Consider the following 23,804-nt stretch of genomic DNA (forward strand, 5'->3'; position numbering starts at 1 on the left):
TAGAAAAATTACTTGCATAATTGATGGCTCAAAATAGTTGCAGATTTGCAGAACCTTCTGTCTATTGATTAATTGACAGATGACTTCACCTCTAAACTGAACCTCAACTTAATCATCAACCCAACTTTAACTTTAAAACTAAGTCTAAGCCTCCAGACAGCGCGATGAGGTTCCGATTTAAAGACAGGACCAGCAAAAATGTTCCTCACTTTACAACAATGCCTGCACTAACATGATCCAAAACAAAACCTGGTCTTCACAAAGACAGGCGTACGGGAACACACAAACACAAACACACAAACACACAAACACACACACACACACACACACACACACACACGCACGCACACAGAGTGTCAAGCTTAGCAGTTATTGAACAGACTCTTATAGCCCCTCCTCTCCTCGGCTGGGGCTCCTGGCAGGCCGTCTGGTTGAGGCCCATAGTAAAGGGAGCTGTTTTCTCTGGCTGGAGTGTGTGTGTGTGTGTGTGTGTGTGTGTGTGTGTGTGTGTGTGTGTGTGTGTGTGTGTGTGCGTGTGTGTGTCTGCGGGCCCCAGACAGGAAGGAAGAGAGTGGGCCCGGCAGCACAGCTCCAGAATTCCGGTTTTGTTTTTCTTCTTTTTCCATCGGAGCAGAGCCCGAGCTGGGTCTTAAAGAAACAGTCATTAATATTTTGCCCTCTTAACGACACTGCGCTGCTCTCTCAAAGTGATGGAGACCTCCACAACAGCACTCTGTATCGCTCATTACATTAGTATACTGCGTGCTCATACCACCAGGTTGTTAAATAAATCAAACAAAATGAACAGTTATGGCCGAGCCAAATCTGTGCCTTAAGAAATCAGAGTGTGCGACTGAGCTCAGCCTCGGGCTCATTTTCATTGAAGCCTCTAAAAATAAAAAGTACTGATCCAGCATCGGCGGTCAGGTTACGTAAATTACTTGAGGGGTGAAACATAAGGATTTTTGACACAAGCAGAGCAGGCGTGTTTTAGCTGCTACCCCCCGCGCCTTTGTAATAAATCATCACTCGAAATCTGGCAAAGAAAGGGTTGAAAATGACTCGCTGTGAGCAACGGATGACACAGCTCACAGCTCATGATCTTAACATCTCTTCTGAGGACAATAAGGACGGGAAAGTCATGACTTCTCCAGTAACTGCTGAGCTCGGGGGACCGGTGCATGAACCAAGTCTCCTAAAAGTAAGCGGTGACATCATCGATTTGGCAACAACAATGAAAACAAACTCTATTTCACTCGATACACAAACAGCGCTCTGCATTAAGAAAGAGGAATCATTTTACCAACTAATTTAAAAACTTGTGTGTGAAACATTTATTAATAGTATTAACAATAACTTACTTTCAGTGTATGTACGTTTCAAACAGGATAAAAAGGGACGGATCAAGACAACTATCTTTCAAACCGCTGTAAAAAAAAAATAAAAAATATATATATATATAACTTGCTGATGCAAAAAGCACTATTATTCTAACAAAGCGTGAGGCTGGTGGTAATTTAAAATGTGTCTTAATGTCAACAATTCCCTTTAAAACCAACAATTAAGTTAGTCTGTCTCATAATGCTTTCAGATTTCCCTAACCCTGCTGTGATGTGTGCTTTCCAAAAACTTGACACAAGTTCGACGTGTGCTCTCTGCTCAAGTTTAAGGCACATGATGATATCGCAAATGGGCAAAAATCTGTGGTGGCAAAAAGGGCTGATGTTGATCGAATTACTTAGTTTGGAATACTCACTCAAAGGGAGTCATTGTCTCACACTGCTCCAGGCGCATTATAGGACTCTCGGATCGCATCACACTGTAGAATATATCAAGCTTTTGCAACACATGAATTGATGCTACTTGTTACTAAAACCTGGTCATGGTGGTTTTAGTCTTTTCATGGGATGTTGAGACAAAAAACAACAACATAGACCATCACCTGACTTCTCCTTTAAAATGAATTTAAACCTCCTCAGATCTAACACTCTTAATCCTGAGTTTCTGCATGCAATAAAAACATAAAAGCACTCTATCGGCTTTGCAACGACCATCAGTAAAACTACTAATGATGGACGGTAAAGAAAAATGAATGAAACTGTGGAGAACGAATCGAGCACATTTCAACGAGCGTCTTTCGAGACTTTAAAAATAACAACGACAATGATGCCTGTATATACATACTGAATATGTACTTTATGATAAAAAATTTAAAAAAAAAAAAACTAATTTCTTTGGGTGATGACATTCTGTGAGTTGAGATAAATTGAGATAAAAAAAAAAAAAAAACTAGTACAGTGCATATCAAACATCAAAGTCCTTTGCGTGTGTCGACACTTTTACATAGGCAGTCATTGCGTGCACGCACGCACACACACACACGCACACACACACGCGCACACACACACACACACACGCACAGACACACAGACACACACAGTGACTAGTAGCAGCAGGTCCTTTGTCAGCAGAAAGAGGACTGCACGCTCAGCACTGCTGTAGAGGAACTTCTCGAATATTCATCTCCTTCACTTCTGATATCTCTTTGTAAAATAACCAGACACAGTAGATAAGCAGTAAGACTCGGTGTTCATTTAAAGTCCAGCCCTTGAAATACGCGCGTACAATCTCACATTTTGAGCGTGATCTAACTGCACCAGTGTGACTCTCCGTCTGTTTACGTGACCACATTTGAACCCCACACCACAGTTCGACCCCTCTCTGTCGCCGCCACCTTTAGGTCTGCCCTCTTCTCTGGAGATGTAGACTGATCTCCACTTGGTTCTCCAAACACTCCTTGAGCTTGTCCTCTGTCAGCGTCAGCCGCTGCTCCAAGATTGAAACCGTCTGGATTGGCGGAAGAGCGAGAAGAGGAGAGAGAGGAGAAGATGGTAGAAACAAGACAAGGAAAGGAATAAGGGAAGGAAAGAGGTGGGTGAGAGAGAAAGAGCACGGCATTAGAGAGGGGCTGTATAGAATCAACCTGACAGTAATAACTATATAATGCCTGTGTTTGTGTGCGTTTGAGACAGATGTTGTGCGTGCAAGACAATCCAGCTGATTATGGTGGAGAAATCTGCTGCTTGAGCCGAAAACACTAGAGTCTCTGTGTCTGGCACGCACTCTCTCTTGTTCTCTCTCTCTCTCACACACACAGTGGCATAAACACACTTACGCACACAGAGAATACAAGAAAGTCGCTTTCCGATTACAGGACGGGCATGTGTGGGTAGTGAGATCACAGCGCGACATACTTTTCCTCTCAGCATCCTCCAAGAGTGACAGCATTTGTTGTGTGTTTGCGCTTGTGCATTTGAGCACTCTGTCATCTGAGCCTGTTACCAGAGGGGCCTCAAGGTGTAATTTCCTGAGGCATCCCCATCACAATGAACAGATTACTGAGGACAGACTATTGGGGTTTTTGGGGTTTTTTTTCCTGTATGAGCCTCAGTAGCCACATTAAGGTAAAAAAAACAACAAAAAAAATGCATCAGAAAAAGTTTTCTGGAAGTTTTTCCAGAGCGAACTGATCAAATCTGTGAAGCTGAACCTAAAAACTGTGTATGTAAATGTAGGTTGCGACTGTTTGAATTTGTAAAAGTGTTTTACTTGTGTTCAAGTTGCTCGGTATTTGTGTGCGGATTGGTAAAAGCATTCGTGAGTGCCAAAAATTAAACAAAACTCCTTGTACACGTTCGTTCCCCTTATTTTTTTGGTTTTGTTTGTAGCTCACGTAATACACGTTCAATGACATTTTGATTCGAACTTCTCTCCACAGACAACAGCATGTCCAAGAACAGTGCACCTACTGCATTTATCAAGCCACAGATACAAAAAAAAAAAAAAAAAATATGCTGAAATAGATTTCCTGACCACTCGAACAATAATAATCTCATCAAAAAAATAATATTAAATGGAATTTTATGATGAATTAATCAGAGATGTATTTTCAAAATCTGACTTAACTTCAGGTAAGAAAGCCCTGAAATTCAGAGAAAACATTTAGCATAGTAGCAATGTTCTGATGATAAATGCATCCAGGCTGTAGCCACCTCCAAGTTTACTGAAAACTCTGGTTTCCTTGTGCCTTTAAATGAATTTGTTCAGTCTATTGCACCTTTATTTACCAAATTCATTTAGCTGTTAATGCACTGACATTGTATTTGTCTGATTTCTTTGTCTGGATGCTTTTAATTCTTTTGAGTCTACTTTCTTTGATTTCATTTTTCTGTTTGTCTTTACATTTTCTATGTAGCACCTTTCAAACACCAGAGACATTTAAAGTACCTTTTTTTTTTTATAAAGTTTCCTTGCAATTTCAACTATGCAGCCATCATGACAAACAAATACTTCAGTCTCGAGGTGGCTGATTGAAATCTGCTTGGCTTTTTGCTCTTCACCAGGAGAAATTGCGATAAACCAGCACAAAGTTATTTTTCAACTTCGCATCCACTATTAGAAAATCCACTATTTAAGAAGTAAACAAAAATGTGAAAACGTGTCACAGAGGTTCAAAAGACATCCGAGCTAACTGCAACAACATAAATCAAGCAAAAAGCTGGAAGTGATTTGAATGAGTCTTCCTCTGTAAACAATGAAGTGGCAGCAGCTCCCTCTTCATCTCTGACATTACTGTTTTACTGAGCTAATGTTACCTGGTGACAAACACAAATCCAGCTACTGAGCAGTTTTTCGATGGAAGCGCTCGATATCATTAATTTGGTTTAAAGGCAGCAACATTCAAACAGCAAACACAACATCCTCAGACAGGTTCACGTCCGTGAGAGCATATTGTGCTGCAAGTATGTCAGCATGTCTTAACCTGCAATTGTACAGTATGTGCCAGAGAGTGCAATTCTGAAATTGCTAGAAAGCAGAAAAGAGATGAGTCACTCTGAGTATTTCTCAAAATATAACCAGCGGTGAATGAGACAAGACATATGAATGGAATAGATGAACAGACATGAAAAACACAACTAATTTAGATCAAAAGTTGTCAGCTTTCACAAAAGTGTAAATCATTTGTCTGAAAAGAAACCGATGCTGTCGTCCCCGAACCATTATATTACATATTTCAAAGGGTTTGAATTGCACAGGAACTATACTCCAGCTCTTATTTCATTTCTGTTCCAGGAATGTCTCTCTTTCATGCTCGTTTGACCGTCACTTGATACAATCAGGGCATCACGTCAATGAATAAAGAACTTTATAAACAGTCAACGCCCCCAAACAAACATGTGTGCATGGTTGAATCACAAACACATTAACTAAATTGTAACAGCAGTAGATCATTAAATTCCTTATTTTTGAATAATCTGAAAAGACTGAGAGCCTGAAATATAGAAGGGGAACAACACCGTAAAGGCACAAGAGGGCAAGGAAATTAAGATAAACAAATTCAGACAGAGAGGCCAGATTACTCTTAATGCTCATTAAAGAACCACTTTTTCTTTTACACTGTTAAGCAAATGCTTTGGTGTACTTCATTTTTGACATTTAAAGTACGGGTGTAATTTGATTGGTGGACCAATTATCTGTACATAACAAGCAGAAACACTCAAACTGTCAGTCCATTTTTCTCCTCTAACTTCTGTGATGACTAGAAGACTGTTCAGACCGGTTCACATCACACATCTTTGTGGATGTTTAATAGAGCGCTGAGTGCTGTTCCTGGTATTACTGTCCGTATTTTAGGACACTGCTTCCCCTCCACAGCACAACAATCTGGCAAATCTAAAAATGGCTTCGATCGTATCTTACCTGCTGTTAATTCAGATACGTTTCAGCTGACCTGCTTATTGACTTGCCTTTCAAGTTGTGACATTTAGCCTGCAAATGTCGAGGACTCGTCAGGGATGATGACTGTTAAAAGCTGCGATAGAACAGAAATCTGAAATAGGCCAAAATATTAACTGTTTTGCAAAAAAAATAAAAATACTGCCATTACTTACACATCTGTTCTGAGACCATGTTATTACATATTTGGGGTGGTTATGAATGCCAGTGGGATTACCAATCAGTCGTTGTTCTGCAACAGAACCAACCAGTTTTGGTTTTCCTTTGGCTCTATTTTATAAGAAGCAATTTGCAAACCATTTAAACAAGACAGAAATTGTATTTCAATCTCATTACTAAGTCCTGCATTGACCCCACGGTGTCACACACACAGACACAGGCATGAAAAAACAAAACAAAAAAGTAACTCCGAAGGAACTGACAAAGATTATTAAATCATCTCGTTCCACACAGTCTAACATACTCATCACACGGCGAGGGGTTCAACAACGTCTGGGCGAGCGGCGTTTTCTTTTGGGTCATCAAACGAGATAACATCTCCTGCTATTTCATGGATCATTTGACCACTTGTGTTTCCTCTTTCTCTCCCTCTCTTCGCCTGTCTCCGTTTTCCAGATCAATACTACCCTGTTTATCTCACCAACCCGATATGGCTACCCATTCCTCAGCCAAGCCAGCTATTTGGTGTCTGTGATCCTGCACGTGTCCCCATGCGGCAGCAACATTATACAGGCCTATAGTTTTCATCTGGAGTGGAAACCAAATCTTTATGCTCCTAAAAATAGAGCGAGCTGTTTTTCTTTTCTTTCCAGAACACATTATACCCTCCGTTGCCCCGAGCATTACAGGCCTCCGTTACAAAGTCTCACAGCTTTAGTATGACCGACGCTACAGCAGTCTGAAAGTCAAACAGGTGCTGGTGATTGGTGGCAAAGGGATTTTCTTTCTTTCTTTTCTAAAATCACTGGTGAACTGGGGAAGAAATAAAGAACAGAATGAGGACAATTATAAAGCTGGCTGATGGGTGTAAAAAGCCAATTAAAGGCTACTACAGGTGCAGGTGTAGAGTACCAGTATTACTGCTAAAAAAAAAACCACCAAAAAAACAACTGTATTAATATTCATAACCGGATTTAAGTCCATTGTATTGGCAGAAAGCCAAACAAAAGCCAAACAGTCATCAGTTGAAAGCCACATCTTGGTGTCAACACGATACTTTTAGCCTGTTAGCGTGCTACAACAGCATTAAGCTTGAATAACAGGCTGAAAGGATTTTTGTTTCACAGAAGTGGAAGCTTTTAGCTCAATGTGTACAGCAAGACGATTGTACATTTGGCATTGTAACCTGACTGGTACAGATCTTTAACGCAACTCTGATATTGACATCGAAAGCCGTTTTCTCATATGACACCTAAACCATGTCCGGACCTGATACTCTGGATATTGTTGCCCTTTCAAACATGTGGCACACTGCAGGAGACTGTCCGTGTCAGATGTGTTCTCACCTCCTGGAAATATTCCATTAGGTTCAGGCGAGCGGTGACGCCTGGGCAGAGCGTGCAGGAGGCGTCACAGAAATGGCATTAACTCGACCGCGATTACCTGCTCCACTCACAATTACCTGCTCAAGCGGACATTACACAAACTTAGTATGAGAATGCGTTCTCACATACAGCTCATCTATGTCTTAACAAGTTCAAGGATCCAGTGGATGTATAAAAGAAGCTTGAGAGATGGAGAAAAAACAAAAACAACCAAACAACTGATAATGATATATCAGCTATTCATTTTTGACTGGACTTGGCCTTAAAAATACGTGACAATACCAAAATATCTGCAACGAGCAAATATTGGCCTAAATAACGACATTAACATCAACATCATACCCCATTTGGGACCCAGTTAAACATTTATGAGTCATGAAGAATTTATGGTGGGTCTGTCTTGTCAGCATTTCTTAAAAATGTAGCCTCTGAAGCTCAGAATCTCTTAAAATCGATTTTAAATCATTTGTATTATGTCCCTACAGCTCAGAGACGTAGTAAAAAAAGCAGCCCGGGTGCCAAGAGATGGCTTCACTCTTCCAAAGCACGACCATAAACGGACGAATCAGAGACTTCCTCCCCTCCATGAGAACCAGAAACGTTGTGATAAAAACTTTCTGCAATTCTTTAAAAACTGCTCAGTAAACAGTGGTTACCTAAAAATCCCCCCCTCCCCCATTTAAAAAAAAAAAAAAAATTACAAACCAATTAAAAGTATTTGGAGAAACAGTTCAGGGAATTCATAGGGACAAGTTTCTTTCACTTCCTTTAACATTCCTTGCAGCTCCGCTTTAGCTTCTAGAAAAAGAAAATGAAGTCTGTGTACTGGTTCATATCTCTGTTCATCTATTTTGACACAAACATAAGCAGGAAAAAGATACTTACGGTAGTTTAGGGCAATTACAGAACAGGATAAATGCTGCTTCACTGAAGCCAGCATTAATAAATCCTTTTGTTACAGTGTTTTCCCATGAGCCATATCACAGAGAAAGTTCACAGAATCTTTTCTAGTAAACAACTGACTAAAGGTCTATTGAGGACAAGAAGGCACGGCTGCACTCGAAACAGGAAATGTAGCATTCTTCCTAATTAAGAATGACAGTGTGAAAGAAGGATTTCAATGCAGGTTTAGTGCAAAACAGCTAAGAGTGATGAATTATAAAAGGGAGAAAATGCTTCATGCTATTGTTTATGAAAAGGAAACCTTGGCTTATTGTACCTAATTATAAGAGAAGATACCAGATGCTGATACCAGAGGAAGTTTACCATATTTGGTCAAAGTTGCGAATGGTTTATTCTTGTTGGGTTTCACAGAACAAAACATTCTCTCTTCATTTATTCTATGGACAGTAAATCGTTATGGACTGCTATTCACCAGTGAATAATAAAACATAATAGACGACACTTTAGCCGATTTATTGAACTCATCCCAAGGTTCCCATAAACTGCTAGGCCTTCAATCAGTGTCATTTATTATCCTCTAATCAAGCTGAGAACATGCTCCTCTGGTCTTGTGGTGTAATAAATTAACAAATCGGATTAGCTATTAGCTTGTCAGCATCAATCCAATATTGTATCTTGGCGTATCCAGGAAGTTCAATCAACAAATGACCATGGATCCTATTGTAATCAAAAGCTCCGACACATTTTATTCATCTGAATTCGAGTATTGTGCAGACACTTCACACTAATAACTGACATACACCCCCCGTCAGAGAAAAGTTGGACGATCCATTGCAACTGGAGTAAAGTAGTAATTGCATTAAGCTAATGCAAAAAAAAAAAATAGGCTGCTGGTCCAAATGATTTTCCAAATAATTTTTTGACAAAAATTCTCTGCCTGGTTAGATTCTATCCTTATCTGTATCTGGATAGATTTTTTTTTTTAAAGTCTCAACAGAAAACCACACAAAATGCACATTTTACTGATCAGATCCAAACCACAAGACGGGGAAATATGTTTTTTTTTAATGGCAACGATTCCAAGGGTTCACACGCCCAAATACTATGTTTTAGTACAGAAATGGTAATGTACTCAAAATAAATAACTGTTTTTATTGCCTGAAGGTTGAATGGTGCTAAATGGACGCCACATCCTGCACATTGTGTTCCAACTTTAGCTACTGCGAACAGCTTCAGTTTTCTTCGCAGTGGTAATAGTCTGGAAACCCTGTTCACACTAGTGTTAGCACAGCCAGTCTGAGGGGTGGATCAATCAGCGTCCGGGGGTGGGGGGGAGTAGGGGAGAGTTGGCTAAGTGCCACGAAATGGAAGAGTTTTTTTTTTTTTTTTTTTTCTAAATGTATTTCCAGCGGTGGTAGAGGTTTGTCTCAAATCGTGGTGGATGGCGATTGGTTAAAGGCTGCTCCAATAGTTACACAATTTAGTAGTTAACTTGTAGTTCATGCCTGAATGAAGATTCCCTCTACTCAGTGCACATCACGGTGCTAGTTACCGTTCATGGGTAAAAGGAGCAATCTGGGAATTTTTTTAGTTGACCCTCGTATTATGCTCCACATCAGGCAAAGAAATTGACTATCAAGAATATTTTTGTAATGAATAAGGTAACGTCAGATACTGTGTTGTAACTATAAAATGCATTCTCTCCTTCATGGATGCCTTTTGTTTCTATTGTATAAATTGTTTGAATTGTATGGTTGGTTGTCTTGTCAATTTTAATGCTGCTATACTTTAATTGAATTATTTTTGTACATACGTTTTTCTTTCTCTCATTCATATGTTTGTTTTGTGTCTTTTTAGTTTTACAGATTGAAAAATGAGGACAAATTTGTGACACGTTATATGTAAATGTGACCTGATTTCCACAAAGATAAAAATTAAAAACTAAGATAAGAGAGGGAGAATAGAAAGACAGGAACCTGGAGGTTGAGAGCTGGAAGGGTGAGTACAAGTGAAAAGCAGCTAACACAGCAAACTGAGGCTTTGGAAGGTTCAGCTGAATGTTGAATAATTCATCATGTTCCCTCTCGGTCTCCTTAACTATTAGAGTTACAAAGAGATATAATAGTGAAGTACAACGCTGTGGAAAATACTTATAAAGGAGTCAGAACATAGTGCAGAAATAAATCATGTTGTTTTGTCAGTCTTGGCAATGGTAATTTAAGCCTCTGCAAACATAAAAGACAATTTTGAGAGCAAATGTTTCACACTGCAATTAAAATTCCAATTTGTCAATAAAAATATATGAACTGAGAATAAAATTATTTGAATTGCAAATAAATTCCCCGTTACAATCTCCGGGTTTTGGTCAAAGACTTGAGAATTTTGTTTATGAATCGAGCCTTTGTGTCACAAAAAGGTTTTATTTTGAATCCGACCTCTTTGGTTGCGAGTCAAAAACTTTTGGTTGCAAGTTGAGTTGGATGTAACGGGCGCGAACTACGCTGTTAAATTAGACAAGAGTTTGTATCGGCGGGTCCGACTTGGATCCACAGCATGGCTGTAGAAACACAGAGAGGACAGTGTGATGAACCACATATAAGGTTAGTTGACGTTACATTGATCTTGTCTATTGAAATGCTTATAAATGTAGCAGCCTGACCTTCACTTAAGTTATATTTCATGTTGTCAATGGCATCAACATGCTGATCCCTTCAGCAGCCAGTACGTTGGTATTCTGCTTGTATTACCGACGGCACATACAGTTTCCGAGGTATTTTCCACATTATACAGACATGCTGCTCTTCATCCAACGGTGTAAGTGACAGAAAACTGCATGTGCGGGTGGAAATATAAGCAGCATACCCCTATGTATATGCCGCTGAAGATATCGGCCCGCTGACGGCATTAACGTTAAATATGACCAAATCAATAGTCGTGCTGCTACAATAATAATAAATGCTCAGTAAAAAAAAGAGCAACTAATGACCTCCATGTATCTCAAACAGTCCTCTCCTGTCAGAGAAGGAAGTTATGTGTATGTACTCATACTGTGGATTCAAGACAAACACAACAATAGAAATTCTTATCTCCTTCATCAGGATAGACCGCGTCAGTTTCGTCCAACTCAACTCGCATCCAAAAGTTTTTTGACTTGCAACCAAAGAGGTCTGATTCACAATAAAACCTTTTTTTATGACAAAATAAAGAGGCTGGTTTCATAAGCAAATTTTCTCAAGCCTGCAACCAAAACCAACATAACTGTAATGGAGAATTTCTTTTGCAATTCCAAATAATTTGTTCTCAGTTCACATATTTTTACAAACAAACTTGTTTTGGTGCAATAAATTTGCCCTTTAAAACTACCTTCATATTCAGCTTGCCTACAGTGGACTGCATCCAACATGCCATTTATGCAGTCTTAAAAATGCAATGCATCTCTGGTTACATTTTGTAAACTAAATAAAGTGCACCGCCAGACGTTTCAATGTATTTTAAGCAAGTCGGACTTTGGGTTTAAAAGGGCCCATTACGTTATGCTGCCATTCTGTGATTCACAAGCCGTTGTTTCTTGTACATTGTACAATATGTGACACAACTATTTAGAGTTCCAAATTAGCAGCTTTCCACAACATAATACAGTTCACATCTAATTAGCAGTGGTCTAAACTACCTTTACTGTAGAAACACCTTTTGAAAACAAACTGTATGGATGAATATGTCTAAGTCTGTACCCACTGTGCAATTTACTACATTTCACTGACTATTATATTATACAGGCTTATAATAGGCTTTTACAGAGGTCCTCTGAAATATGGAGAAATCTCACAAACAAGCAAACAATACAGTAACATTTAATTATTGTCTAGCTTCATAAAATATCTGTGAACACGATTTTTAAACTTCGAAAAGCCTGCGCTGTTTAAATCCACGTTAACTAATCGGTAGTCGTCGTCGTCTGTGCCTTAGCTGCACTATTCCCGTGTTTCTCGGCATATCACATATCACTGCAATCTGCAGGAAAGTGAATATTTGATAGTTTAGTATATATTGTTTGTAAGTTTTAATTTCCTTCCATATTGTGTTTATGTCTTCATTCATGTTTTATTAGACTGTAAATCAGTTGTTCACTCATGTTTGAAACAAAATCTCTTTGGTAAAACAGCTGAACAAGAAAAAAAAAAAAAAAAGAAAAGAAAAACCCACAAATTGCAGCGTACTTTGGCGGCTAACGAGGCACATTCCACAACCGCAAGGTCCTGCTCCTGACCACCGGACCTTTGCTGCAAGTCTTACCTCCCATTCGCTTCTCGTTTCGTGTCTGTATATATGTAACCTAAATTACAAGCTGTATACCACAATTCAAGAATGTCCCCTACTGTGCTGACACAATTGGAAATCCTTGCAAAGCCACCTGGGAAGAATAATTCTTTATCCATGAAAGCGTATTGCTATAGATGGTAGCAAATATATATTTCTATAACACGCAAGGGAAAATGTACAGAAACCACCAGACATGATTTACTGATAACTATTTCAGGATCCAATCTAGAAAAGACATTGTCCACGTTTCCACCCTTGAAGAATCAGACCAAACAATAAAAGAGCAGAAGAACAAAACCAGATGCAGGCAGGCCATCTGGTATCAAGCTTGGGGTACGGTGGGCTAAAAACTAAGAGGTTGGCACCATCCCCTGGGAGGGGTTAGCTCGGTGCCTGGGCCAATATAAAATGCTGCCACATGCTAGACCACAGCTTGATCAAGAAAGAGGGAGAAAAAAAAAAAAGAAGGGAGAAACCTTTGACAAAAACACACACATACAAGAAGAGTTTCTGTGTCTCTTCAAGGCCATTAAGCCTTTACGCTTACTATCAGTGAGTGAGGCACTGAGTGCTGCCAGCACTTTTACATGAATCATGTATTTTCCTCAGGGCACACAAACCTGCACCCCCCCCCCCCACACACACACACACACACGCTTCCCCCTCACCTTACTCTTCATCTCCTGCACCACCATCAGGACTATCCTTTTTCTCTCATTTATTGTTTTTATACCTTCCAATCATTTTCCTCAGATACTGCGAATTATTTTCTGTGCCTTGACAAAAAACAAGGGTTCTGATACATGAACGTTTATCTTGAGTCCTTCACTACTGTGGTATTCGTATAAAGGAAGAGTAGTTCAGGGTCTTTGTCTTTCAAGTGAACTTGTGTTGACGAAAGAAACAGCACAAAACTGATGCTGTCATATAAATACATAAATAAAGTAGAATTCATGAGTGTATAATGTGCATTTTCTTAACTCATTACAGCACAAAGAACATCACAAGCTGCTCCATGAAAAGTCAAGGCAAAGTAACCAGCATCACTCATCTGTTGACGATCTGTCAACATGCTAAAGCTAAAAATCTGAGGGGAAATGTAATACAAGATAACACTGTAAATAAACATCTTCAATGAAATACTTTCCAGTCAGTAGACAGTGGATAAGAAATGGAATTTTAATGTTTAATGTGATCATACCAGGAATGCACTCCATTTCAAACTCAGTATTGTTCCAACATGCACAGCTGCACATGTCTCAGTAAAGACCTCCATGGACACGGAGAGAATATGGCTTTTAAATCATCGACAGAAAACAGGGGTGCATGAAATATTGGTGGCTGATACATTACTGACCAAAAAGAAAATGTAATTTCTGTTGTTGGTCAGATAATGGAATTTGATCTCATAATTACATCTAAAAATGAAAACCATGCTGCGAACCGGCAACACCCCTTCAAACTCAGTTTTGATTGGTGATTTTAGGCTCTCTCTTCTGCTCTCCGTGTAGCTGCCTGGTTACACAAGTGCAGGGCTGAACTCCTCACACACAGAGCAAATAGAAGAGTCACTTCAGAGTGGAGAGGACACAGCGCAGGGAATAAAACAAACTTTGGGCTACAGTTTACCGAGGGTGACCACGACAATAGTTAAGTATACACACACAACAAAGTCCGCGAGTAAGTACAAGCGATTTATCGCACACCTGTTCAATCAGCAGAACATATTAAACAGGTAAAAGATGGTGCATCTACGATTGTCCCATCTTTACCTTCTCACCCACGCCACTGTTTTATGCTTTCTACCTCAAACAGCCATTTAGAGCATGTCACAGTAATAACGAGTTATGTATGTGCTAAAGACAAACACTATTTATATTATAACAGTTGAACCTAATGATCTGTGAAATTGAAAATTAGCTGAACTCTTGTAGATTTTGAGGCTAAGACGGCTCTCCTTCCTCCTCTCTGCCTGCAGTGAGTTAGCAGTTTAGTGGCATCTTACACCCAGTGTAAAGCAGCGCCAAGCGCAACTCAAGTGTCTTTTGCTGCAGATGAACGCAGCTGTAATTTTCCCATTTACCGTCCACATTGGGTAAATAGCAATTTTACCCAAATTGCTCCCATCTCAGCACCTATGCACTTGTTGGTCTTAAAATGAGTTGCGGTCAAGTGCAATTTTGTTATCTTAAGGGAGTGAGAAGCTACTGTGTGATTGACCAACAAACACCTGGTTTTAAGTCAGTGGCTCAGTATTTTACGGGGTGTTTTTTTTTAAGGGCGCTTTATTGAGGTAAGTAGTATTAAGTAATATGCACTGACACAGGTGGTCAACAAAATACGTACAGTCAGCTTGTTACATACACAAAGACACGCAGCAGCGCAAAAACATGCAAAAGTTAAAAAAAATCACAATGTGAAAGATTCATAATGTGCACATCATTGCACATGAGGAAATCGATTTCCTCTGCAGAACAGCATTATTTCCTACAACTTGTCAAATCCACTGTTTTAATAGCAATGCGCCAAGTTGCAAGCCCTTTTACATCAAATGTGAGATTATGTTATATTGCAAAAATAAACTTGTTGAAAAATATTTACACTTCAGCTTTAGAATTTTGCATTTGTAAGACTAATATTTTTGGTTATTGCTTCAGTACGGACCACAACAAACACCTAATTATCGGTTATCAATTACCGACCCTGAAATTCCATTTCCAGAGGGAAGTGTTCATTTGCAGCATCTTACCACACAAACACAACAGATGAGGTACATAAAAGAACTGGATAGGTGTGAGTACCACCTTGCAATTAGTGTGGTTTAATGTGGAGCCACAACATTGCCACGGAACTGGGATACTCAAATATAAATCTTGACAGCATAATTCAAGATGAACAGCCGCAGTCATTTCATTTTCAACTCAAATATTGCTGCAACATTTATTCCATATGCCTGTCGGTGTCCATCACTAATAACGTATGAACCTAAACAAAAACACCACAAATATAAAAAAAAAAAGGACATGAATTGATGAGAAGCAGAACTTTTGAGTTTAAACTGCTGTGTTCCTTTTGGTTTTATTTGAAGGATCTATTTTTAGTACTGCAGGTTTTGGTTTGGTCTGGCTTCAATCTGTGCCTGGCCTTCACCAGCCACACAGAGAAGAGCCTACCAAACACTAGCATGATGTGGGTGTGTATATGTAAATTAAAAAGAAAAGATTACACAACCAACAATATCAATACAAGTAAATGGATGGATAAATCAGAGGGTTAAAGCCATACTTTACTCCAACAACTAACAGATTCTAGATTCTAGCCATGCAGACAGTTTATTTGTTTTTGTCCCTGGCTTTCTCTCCAGATCAGGGAGGTGGGTGGAATATTATACATAATATACAGCATTAACATTAGATTTTAAAAACATAGCTTTGGCTTGGCAGTGTCCAAGGGTTATTCATGATAATGATAAAGTCTTATTATGTCACACCTTAAGTAAAGAATGGTTTCGAATGAAATAATGAAATTCAACTCTAAGCGTGAGGAATAAAATCACCTGTGTGTCACCAGTTTAATAGAGTACCAAACAAAATGAAACAGCTTGTGCTCTCTGAATACTTTGGTGTTTATGCTGCTGAAACCATCTCTGCCCTGCAGGTTGAAAAGTAGAGGAAGCTTTTGTTCTGAACAGTGTGGGTGGGAGGCACAGGCAAAGTACAGTACATGCTGTTTGTTATGAAAGATTAGCACATCTTCTGCTTACCTGAGTGAGAATATCCAGCTGACCTATGATGTGTTCCAGGGTGCTGGCTAGAGCAGGGGGGACCCCTCCATCTGAAGCGAAGGACTGCGGTTGATCCCGGGCTGAATGGTGCTGTGAGCTCTGGGTCTGGGTCTGGGTCTGGTGGGTGGTGGAGGAACTAGTGCTGGGGTTTCTGTAGGCGTGGGAATGAGTCGCTCTGTGGCTGCCACTACGATTGCAGCTCTGAATGTGGGCAGCAGTTTGAGAGTCCAGTCTGTGCAAATGTTCTGCCGATTCAGAGGTCTGAAAACAGAGAGGCCACAGGGTAAAGAGTTGTGAGAAACTCTGATGTCTCTTATGTGCTTCTGTCGTGACAGGAGTACAGCTCAATTGTAGACGAGTGCGTCATCAATATGTAGTGAGTGCATATTACAGAGACACTGAAATGTTTACTGTACTTTGGGCTTCTGTCCGCTTGAGTATGCTATCAAACAGGAATTAGTTGAAAATGGGTAGTTATTTGTTTTATCCCTAAACTTCATAAAGTGCTTTTAAAACAGCTCCCCTTTAAATACTGAAAAGAAAAGGGTCACTCATTTTATTTTTATTTTTTTTAACAAAACACAAGTTTTGAATTAGATCAGTCGTTCTCAACTGGTGGATCGCGTAAGAGATACAGTTCAAGAAATAAATTCTAAGCTTTTATTTTGAAGGACAAAAACATTTTATCTTGTAGGTTTCATCCAGTTGTGTTTACTGCCAGAATTGTCAAGCCAGTAAGAAGATAACTAATATTGTCATTTAAGTAGTTAGCTCTCATTCAAACATTTGCAAACAGCATATTAACTCTAGTTGCACATTTGCTGCACATTTCTTTTGATTATTTAATTTTTTAAACAGTGCATGAAGGGGTTCTATACTACTGCACCAATATTTGTAAAATAAATTTGAGAAGCTCCTGCAGCCAGTTCAGTTGGGAAACACTGAATTATATCATCAATAAATCAACCAACAATATAGCAACAATAGCAGTAATATTCAATCTCCTGACAACAGAGTTGTGATTTACTCGCCCCAAAAAATATGTCACCAAAAATCTGTTTTTCTGTTTGCTGGAAGGGTCACTGTTTATGTGCCAAGTGTGTGGTCGACACCGTAGACATTTGTCACTCGAAAGTATTTCTGTCTGCAATAGTGTTATGACCAACTACTGCATCATATTACTCTACATATGGCGTGAAAATCCCTTTCTTTGTCACTATGTCTTACTGTTTTTTATTAAATAGATATGGTCAGGTCAAACTTCATGCACATGCTGTAAAATTGAATTATAGTGAATATTAATTTGGTTTTAAAAGATTTAAAAGCTAAAAATGTAACAAACACGGATGCAAAAAACACATAAGCAATCATTGATGAGGCTCTTTGTCAAACCATATGTATTAGGGTGAGCTGCGCCATCTTAAAAGCGATGTCAGGTGTAGCTCATTTAGGCTCCACTATATATACTTTACAAACCCTCAGATCAGTTAGATACTGCCACCTTCCCTGTGGTGAGTTACACCACAGGGAAGGTGGTGAGGGGAACTGTTGACAAGCACATTCTTACAAAATGACATGCACAGACACAAACACACAAGTCAGTCTGCCTTTGTTGTTATTAATTCATATAGGCATAAACACACGAAGGTCATGGAACACATATCTCCATCGTCATGCCTAAAACTTTGCACCCATGTGGAGGTTTATCCATATTTCTGTCTCTCTGGTTGTGAAAAATTGTGGGTATGTGCACGTGCGTAACATCTCTCTTCCGTCTCTGTGAGGGACATAACAACTGTTTTACTCATCACCACGTACCAGGAAACCTATTCCCACTCAGCTAAGCACAGTGTCAAACTGCATTGTTCCTAAATGAAGCCAGATGAGGGGATCTGTCAGCCGTCGCTTGGCTCAACACGTTCCCTTCAGTCACGTACAAAGGGGCGATGACATGTTCCTTGATATGACTTCTTATCTGTGTCATCCTTAGTAAGCTCTGACAAAATAAACCAGTCGAAACACAGAACTTAAGTGTCACGGAAACATCCTGTTTAAAAAGTGACATCTGTGACTAACAAAATACATTTTCTAATAAAAAAAATAGAACAATGTAAAAGTGGCAGGTTTTAGGCCGGCCAGCTCTGCAAGACAAGGCAATATCTGAAAATGAGATCACAGCCAGGATCAGTTCCAGGCTGTGAAACAAAAATGACAGAAAAAGAACCTCCAATGCGGTTCATGTCTTAATTGGGTTAAATGGTTTAATTAACTGTTGGTAAGCTGCCGTTAGGTATTTCATTACCATCAAATAACAACATAGTCAAGTCAATTCTGTTTATACAGCCCAATATAACGAAAAATATTTCTATTCATACGAGGTGTTAGACACAAATCAAATTGGAATGTCACCTGGCTTACAAAACAACAGGGGGGTTACAACTCTGACACTGCTGAACTACCATTTTTTTGTTCCAAGTATGGACCAGTAATTGTCATGATCATTAAATTTTAGCTGAACATTAGTTGTCATACAAATAAATGTAATTAATGATGTAATTATTTTTCTGTTTATTTTATGTAACTATTATAGTTAGTTTATAAATACACATATAACTTGTAAAGTGCCATTTATCGGCTGTGATGTTTGGGTGGCACCTACATCCATAATGTTTATGTCAATAGATGCTCATCGAAAAGCCGTCTGTTAAATATTAGAAGTTAAGCGCCTCGAGATAAGCAGTTGGTTGCCCTAATTCTACACTCATGTGCCTTCAAATCAAAGCAGAAGAAGGTGAGATGAGATGAGATTAAAAGAGCGCCAGCAAATGGTGGAGAATTAAGCAGAAACATTGATTGAAACATTATATTTTTGTTAGCTTTATCCAGTGGTTTTTATAGGCATGAGTGGAAGCTATTCTGACCATTAATAAAAAAGTATGCAGATTATGTTCACATACTTGCGATTATGTAATAATTTTGACATTTATTTTGACTTGATGTTTTTAACTTTAATTTTTCAAATTTTGCATATACATAAATGCAGCAGTTACGTTGTTAAATTGATAATATGCTTTAGTTATTTTCTTGTAAAAATAGCTACAACTGTCCGACATAATTTCCCCGACAGTTCCTATAAATAAAGAGCGGGATGGCACACAGACGAAAAAAAAAAACTAAACAAAACTATACTAAATCTTCCCCTGAACGCTAGTGTTTTATTACTGGTCTTGTTTTTTTGACCCGTCATGATTTTGTGTCAAGAATATGACTAAACTAAAAAGCACATCTGCCTCACACTCAGATTCAGGGAAAATAGATTAGACAAGACAAGTCACTGGTGACTGATAGAGACAGTGAGAAAGAGACAATAGAGCAGTTCTGCTGAGCCTACAAGCTTCACCAAGACTGGATTAACTCCTGTTCAGAGTGTGCCTTGTAGCTTTGTATTAAACAGCTGCTTAAACAAACAGACACCAAGCACTGGTTTCCCCATGAAAACACTTGTGCGCAAACACAAAACGAGGCAAACATGGATGTAGATGAATCTGCACGTGTCACACGCACATACATTCACACACAGGTGCCTAAGTCTGAGGCTACCTGGTAAGTATTTCTGAAAAGGTGACTAGAAAATCAAGACTGAATAGAAGAATTATGGAGAGAAGGTGTGATGGAAAATGTACGAGAAAGGTATTTGTTCTTTAACTTTTTACTCACATTTTTATTAAGACTGAATTGTATGTTAGTTAGATACAGCCAAAAGTGCCTCGCAGTAAAATTATTTGTAATGTATACTATTGTGGTTAATGTGATGTGTACATAGCAATGTTGATACTGAAACAATATACTGTTCTGCAAATTCAACATGTCCTGTGCCACTGTAGTCTAATGTGGGTCCGGGGAAAACCCTGTTACGCACATGTGTACACATACGCGCACGTGAACGCGCACGTAAACACAGTAACCACCCTTCTAATGAATCACCTGGAGTGGAAAAACCAACAGTGGAAAATTTCCTGAGGCCCAAATTAAAACCTTAGTCTGACACAGCCAGCCATCAATACAGCCTGCATGCAGAACCATTCATCAGTCCACACAAGCACCCTCACATTAACACACAAAAAAAAGAACAATAGTTGTTGAAGTGTCGAACTCAAATGTCTTCTTTGTGCTTCAGCAGCTGGTTCCTTCATCAATTTGGGGTCTTTCAGTTATATTCAGATAAAAAAAAATGTAATGATAGAAACTGAACAGTATTAAAGGTAATTAAAAATCACTGACAGTGACCAGCTGTCTTTAATTACCCCAAAGGATCACACTGATCTTGGCTGTGCTTGACTACCTTAATGACCCAAATACAGGAAGTTAGGTTTTAAAAAAGAAAAATGGGGCTCATCTTATATCCAAGGATTAAACATGTATGTGTTCAAAACATTAGATATTATTGTTGCGTTATGCTATGTCCAGTATGTATATCCAAGGGTTAGGGTTAGGGTTAAATTAGTCGGATTCGGACTCCCCAGTCGTTGATTTTAGAAAGAGGATTGAATGGAATTATAAATTGGTTACACGGTCTAAAAATATGTTAAGAGAGAAGTGAGATGAACTTCTTAATTGCACAAATGAGTCTTAGTGGTGCTCCCTCTAGCAAGAGATCTAAATGTATTGTTTAATTTTAAAACAGCAGCGTAACGTTGTTGTTTTTCATCCTTTCTGAGACCATTGCATGGTTACATCAGTGAATTTATTTTTCTGAAAAAAAAAAAAAAGTTAGTATCTACATTGTGGTACATCGTGTGAAAAAGTTTGGGAACCCTTGTCACAGCACATACTGTATATTGTCCGCTGTTCTGTCTTTTATTTGCTTTTTTGTCTTCATTGTGAAGCACTTTGTGACATCAGCTCTGGAAATAAATGAACTATGTACTGTAAATGCAAGCATCTGCCAGGCTTAAATCTCCCTGAAACCACCCTGAAACCCTTCCAGCTACAAGAGTAGTGACTGCAATAATAAGAGTTTCCAGTTGAGAAAAAAAAGAGAGTCATGCCATTTACACAATATATATATATATATATATATATATATATATGTATTCAGCTGTAGATAATGGAATACAGACCTTTTTAAAAGGGGGCACATTGAGTTGCCAAACACAGGTGTAACTAATAATGTTAATGATGGCTACATTCCCTGCAGTTGTACCAGTGCCAGAGCTCTCTGCTGTGCTGGTCTCTGCTGGCTCACAAGCACATCTAAAAGTAATTAAGATGTTATTAATGTTGTTAATGCTAGAGTTTGGTTCCAGCTGTGCCCCGACAAGTCAAAATGTCTGCCATTACAAAAGTCTATTGAGAATATTGTTATTTGAGAAACTGTGGGCGCCTTCACTGTCACAGAATTTTTTTGTCACGGTTTTAACCTTAGTCTAAAATGCTGAGAATAGGGAGAGAATTAATACCAAAGCTGTACAGTGATGCCTGACGAGTTGTAAAAAATGTTTGCGCTTAGAGCTGAATGTTTGTATATCTAAACCAATATTTGAAAAAGTGCAATTTTTTTTTGAATTGCAAAAGCAGTGATTTTGATGACAACTTAAACAAACATAACAAAAGGCGTATTTGTAGCAAGTGAAAATTGATGTCACATTGACAAAGTTTGCGGCTAAATCGAATCAGTTGTAGCAAAATAGTAGTTAATTCTGTGAGTTTGCAAAACAGCCCCAAGAAAACTGGTGTCGCAAGGAGGAAAGCACAGGTGTAAGTCATTAAAATTAATGATGGCTGTGTTACCTGTGGCTGCTTCAGTTTCATGGTCCTGGCATTGTACATGCTGGCTTACACTCATTGTGTCACGACTTACTAGAACATGTGAACAATGTTTTCCGTGACACTTTACCATGAAAAGTCAAAATATGAAAAAAAAAAAAAAAAAAAAAAAGTCAGTAACAAACTCTTTGAATTTCTGTGTCTTCATATTTAATGTTTAAACCGAGCGCTGTTCTTCATACGTCATCAGGACTAAAGGCCTTTACACACCTGGGATGTGACAAATATAACAACACCAAAATGCAAAACACTCAAGTGAAAATATTACACCTCAAATTGTTGCAACAATTGCAACAGTTGTTTATAAAAAATTAAAAGGTTGGAATAGATTTGCGTTAGCTCATTCTTCAGCAAAACTGATAGATTCATTAACACCTGGTGGAAATGTTGTTGTCCCACGTCCAAAACTAAACAACATAAACGACCCGCTATCCTGACAGTCTAGTTGTTTGGCAGAGCTGTTCCATACATTGCCCTTTAGACCGTCGTCTTTGTAGTTGTTGTGCCCTTTGTCATATAACACCATGTGGCCAGAGACACAAACAAATCAACGTTGTCATTAGGAGTTGGGATGTTGACATCCGTTTCACACAATGTGATTGGTTAATGCTTTTACTCGTAGTGTGAAAGCTCAGAAATATCAATATAAAATAGCTTTTTCGCTGCGTGCCTGTGTGAAGATTCTCATGACCAAAACAATACACATTCACGTGCCAATTAATCACATGAAAACAACACTCCCAGAGTGACGGGCTGAACAATGCCGAACATACATTTCATGTCGCTTAGAAGTTGCATCAATGACCGCTGGTGAAAATATTTGTTAGAAATGACTTTTAGTCACATAACATAATCGTTTGAAGCACATCACCTTAAAAGCTCTGAAATGGACGAAGTGAAACAGTCTGAGGCTAAAGTTAGGGTCACTGTGTACCCCAGGAATTTCTAGAAATTTGGCACAAATGTTACCTTGGACTGAAGGATGACCTGATTCGATTTTAGGGGTCAACAGTCAAGCTCACAGTGACCTCACACCGGCCTATTTTGGTGAACGCAATATCTCAAGAATGCCTGGAGGGAATTTCTTCAAATTTGGCACAAATGTTTACTTGGAATGAAGGATACAGTGATTCAAGTTTGGTGGCCAAAGGTCAAATGTCAGATTGACGACGTGTGTTAAGTATCTACGTTTGAAAATTTGTAGCTTCTTTGCAGCAACATCCATATTTAAAAGATGTCGTCAACTGTCAAAGCAGCTTTATTGACCAAGCATCTTAACACAAGGATTCCTTCAAAGTCTTCACGACATCTATTATATGAGTCTAGACAGACATGGATGTAAACTGCAATTTGACTAGCTGGCGGAGGCAAACATCCCTCAGGTGGTAATTCCAGTTTCATGATGTACTCTGGAAAAAGGCAAACTCCAAGCAAGCAAGCAAGACAAGCTGGAGGTTTGTGTCTTCATATTGGTTACTCCATTCAGTGTATTCCCATTGGACAAAAATGTACTTTTTGATAACAGGCTGGTGTGTGTGTGTGTGTGTGTGTGTGTGTGTGTGTGTGTGTGTGTGTGTGTGTGTGTGTGTGCATCATAATATAACTATAAAATGTAGACAATCCTTTCCACT

General features: G+C 38.9%; 1 protein-coding gene across 1 annotated transcript in view; it reads right to left on the reverse strand.

Annotated features, from left to right (window-relative positions):
- Window positions 1-1,933: 1,933 nt before the first annotated feature.
- poc1a (POC1 centriolar protein A) overlaps window positions 1,934-23,804 on the reverse strand; it is a 41,271-nt gene continuing 19,400 nt past the window's right edge. Inside the window, exons 10-11 of the mRNA XM_069146486.1 lie at window positions 16,327-16,608; window positions 1,934-2,847 (exon numbers count right to left, since the gene is read on the reverse strand). Coding sequence (XP_069002587.1) covers window positions 2,737-2,847; window positions 16,327-16,608 — 393 coding nt within the window. The 3' untranslated portion in view covers window positions 1,934-2,736. The remainder of the gene's footprint in view (window positions 2,848-16,326; window positions 16,609-23,804) is intronic.

Source organism: Embiotoca jacksoni, unplaced genomic scaffold, assembly GCF_022577435.1.
Source record: "Embiotoca jacksoni isolate LCO1_2020_lvr unplaced genomic scaffold, fEmbJac1.0.p SCAF_1, whole genome shotgun sequence".
Taxonomy (NCBI): Eukaryota; Metazoa; Chordata; class Actinopteri; family Embiotocidae; genus Embiotoca; species Embiotoca jacksoni.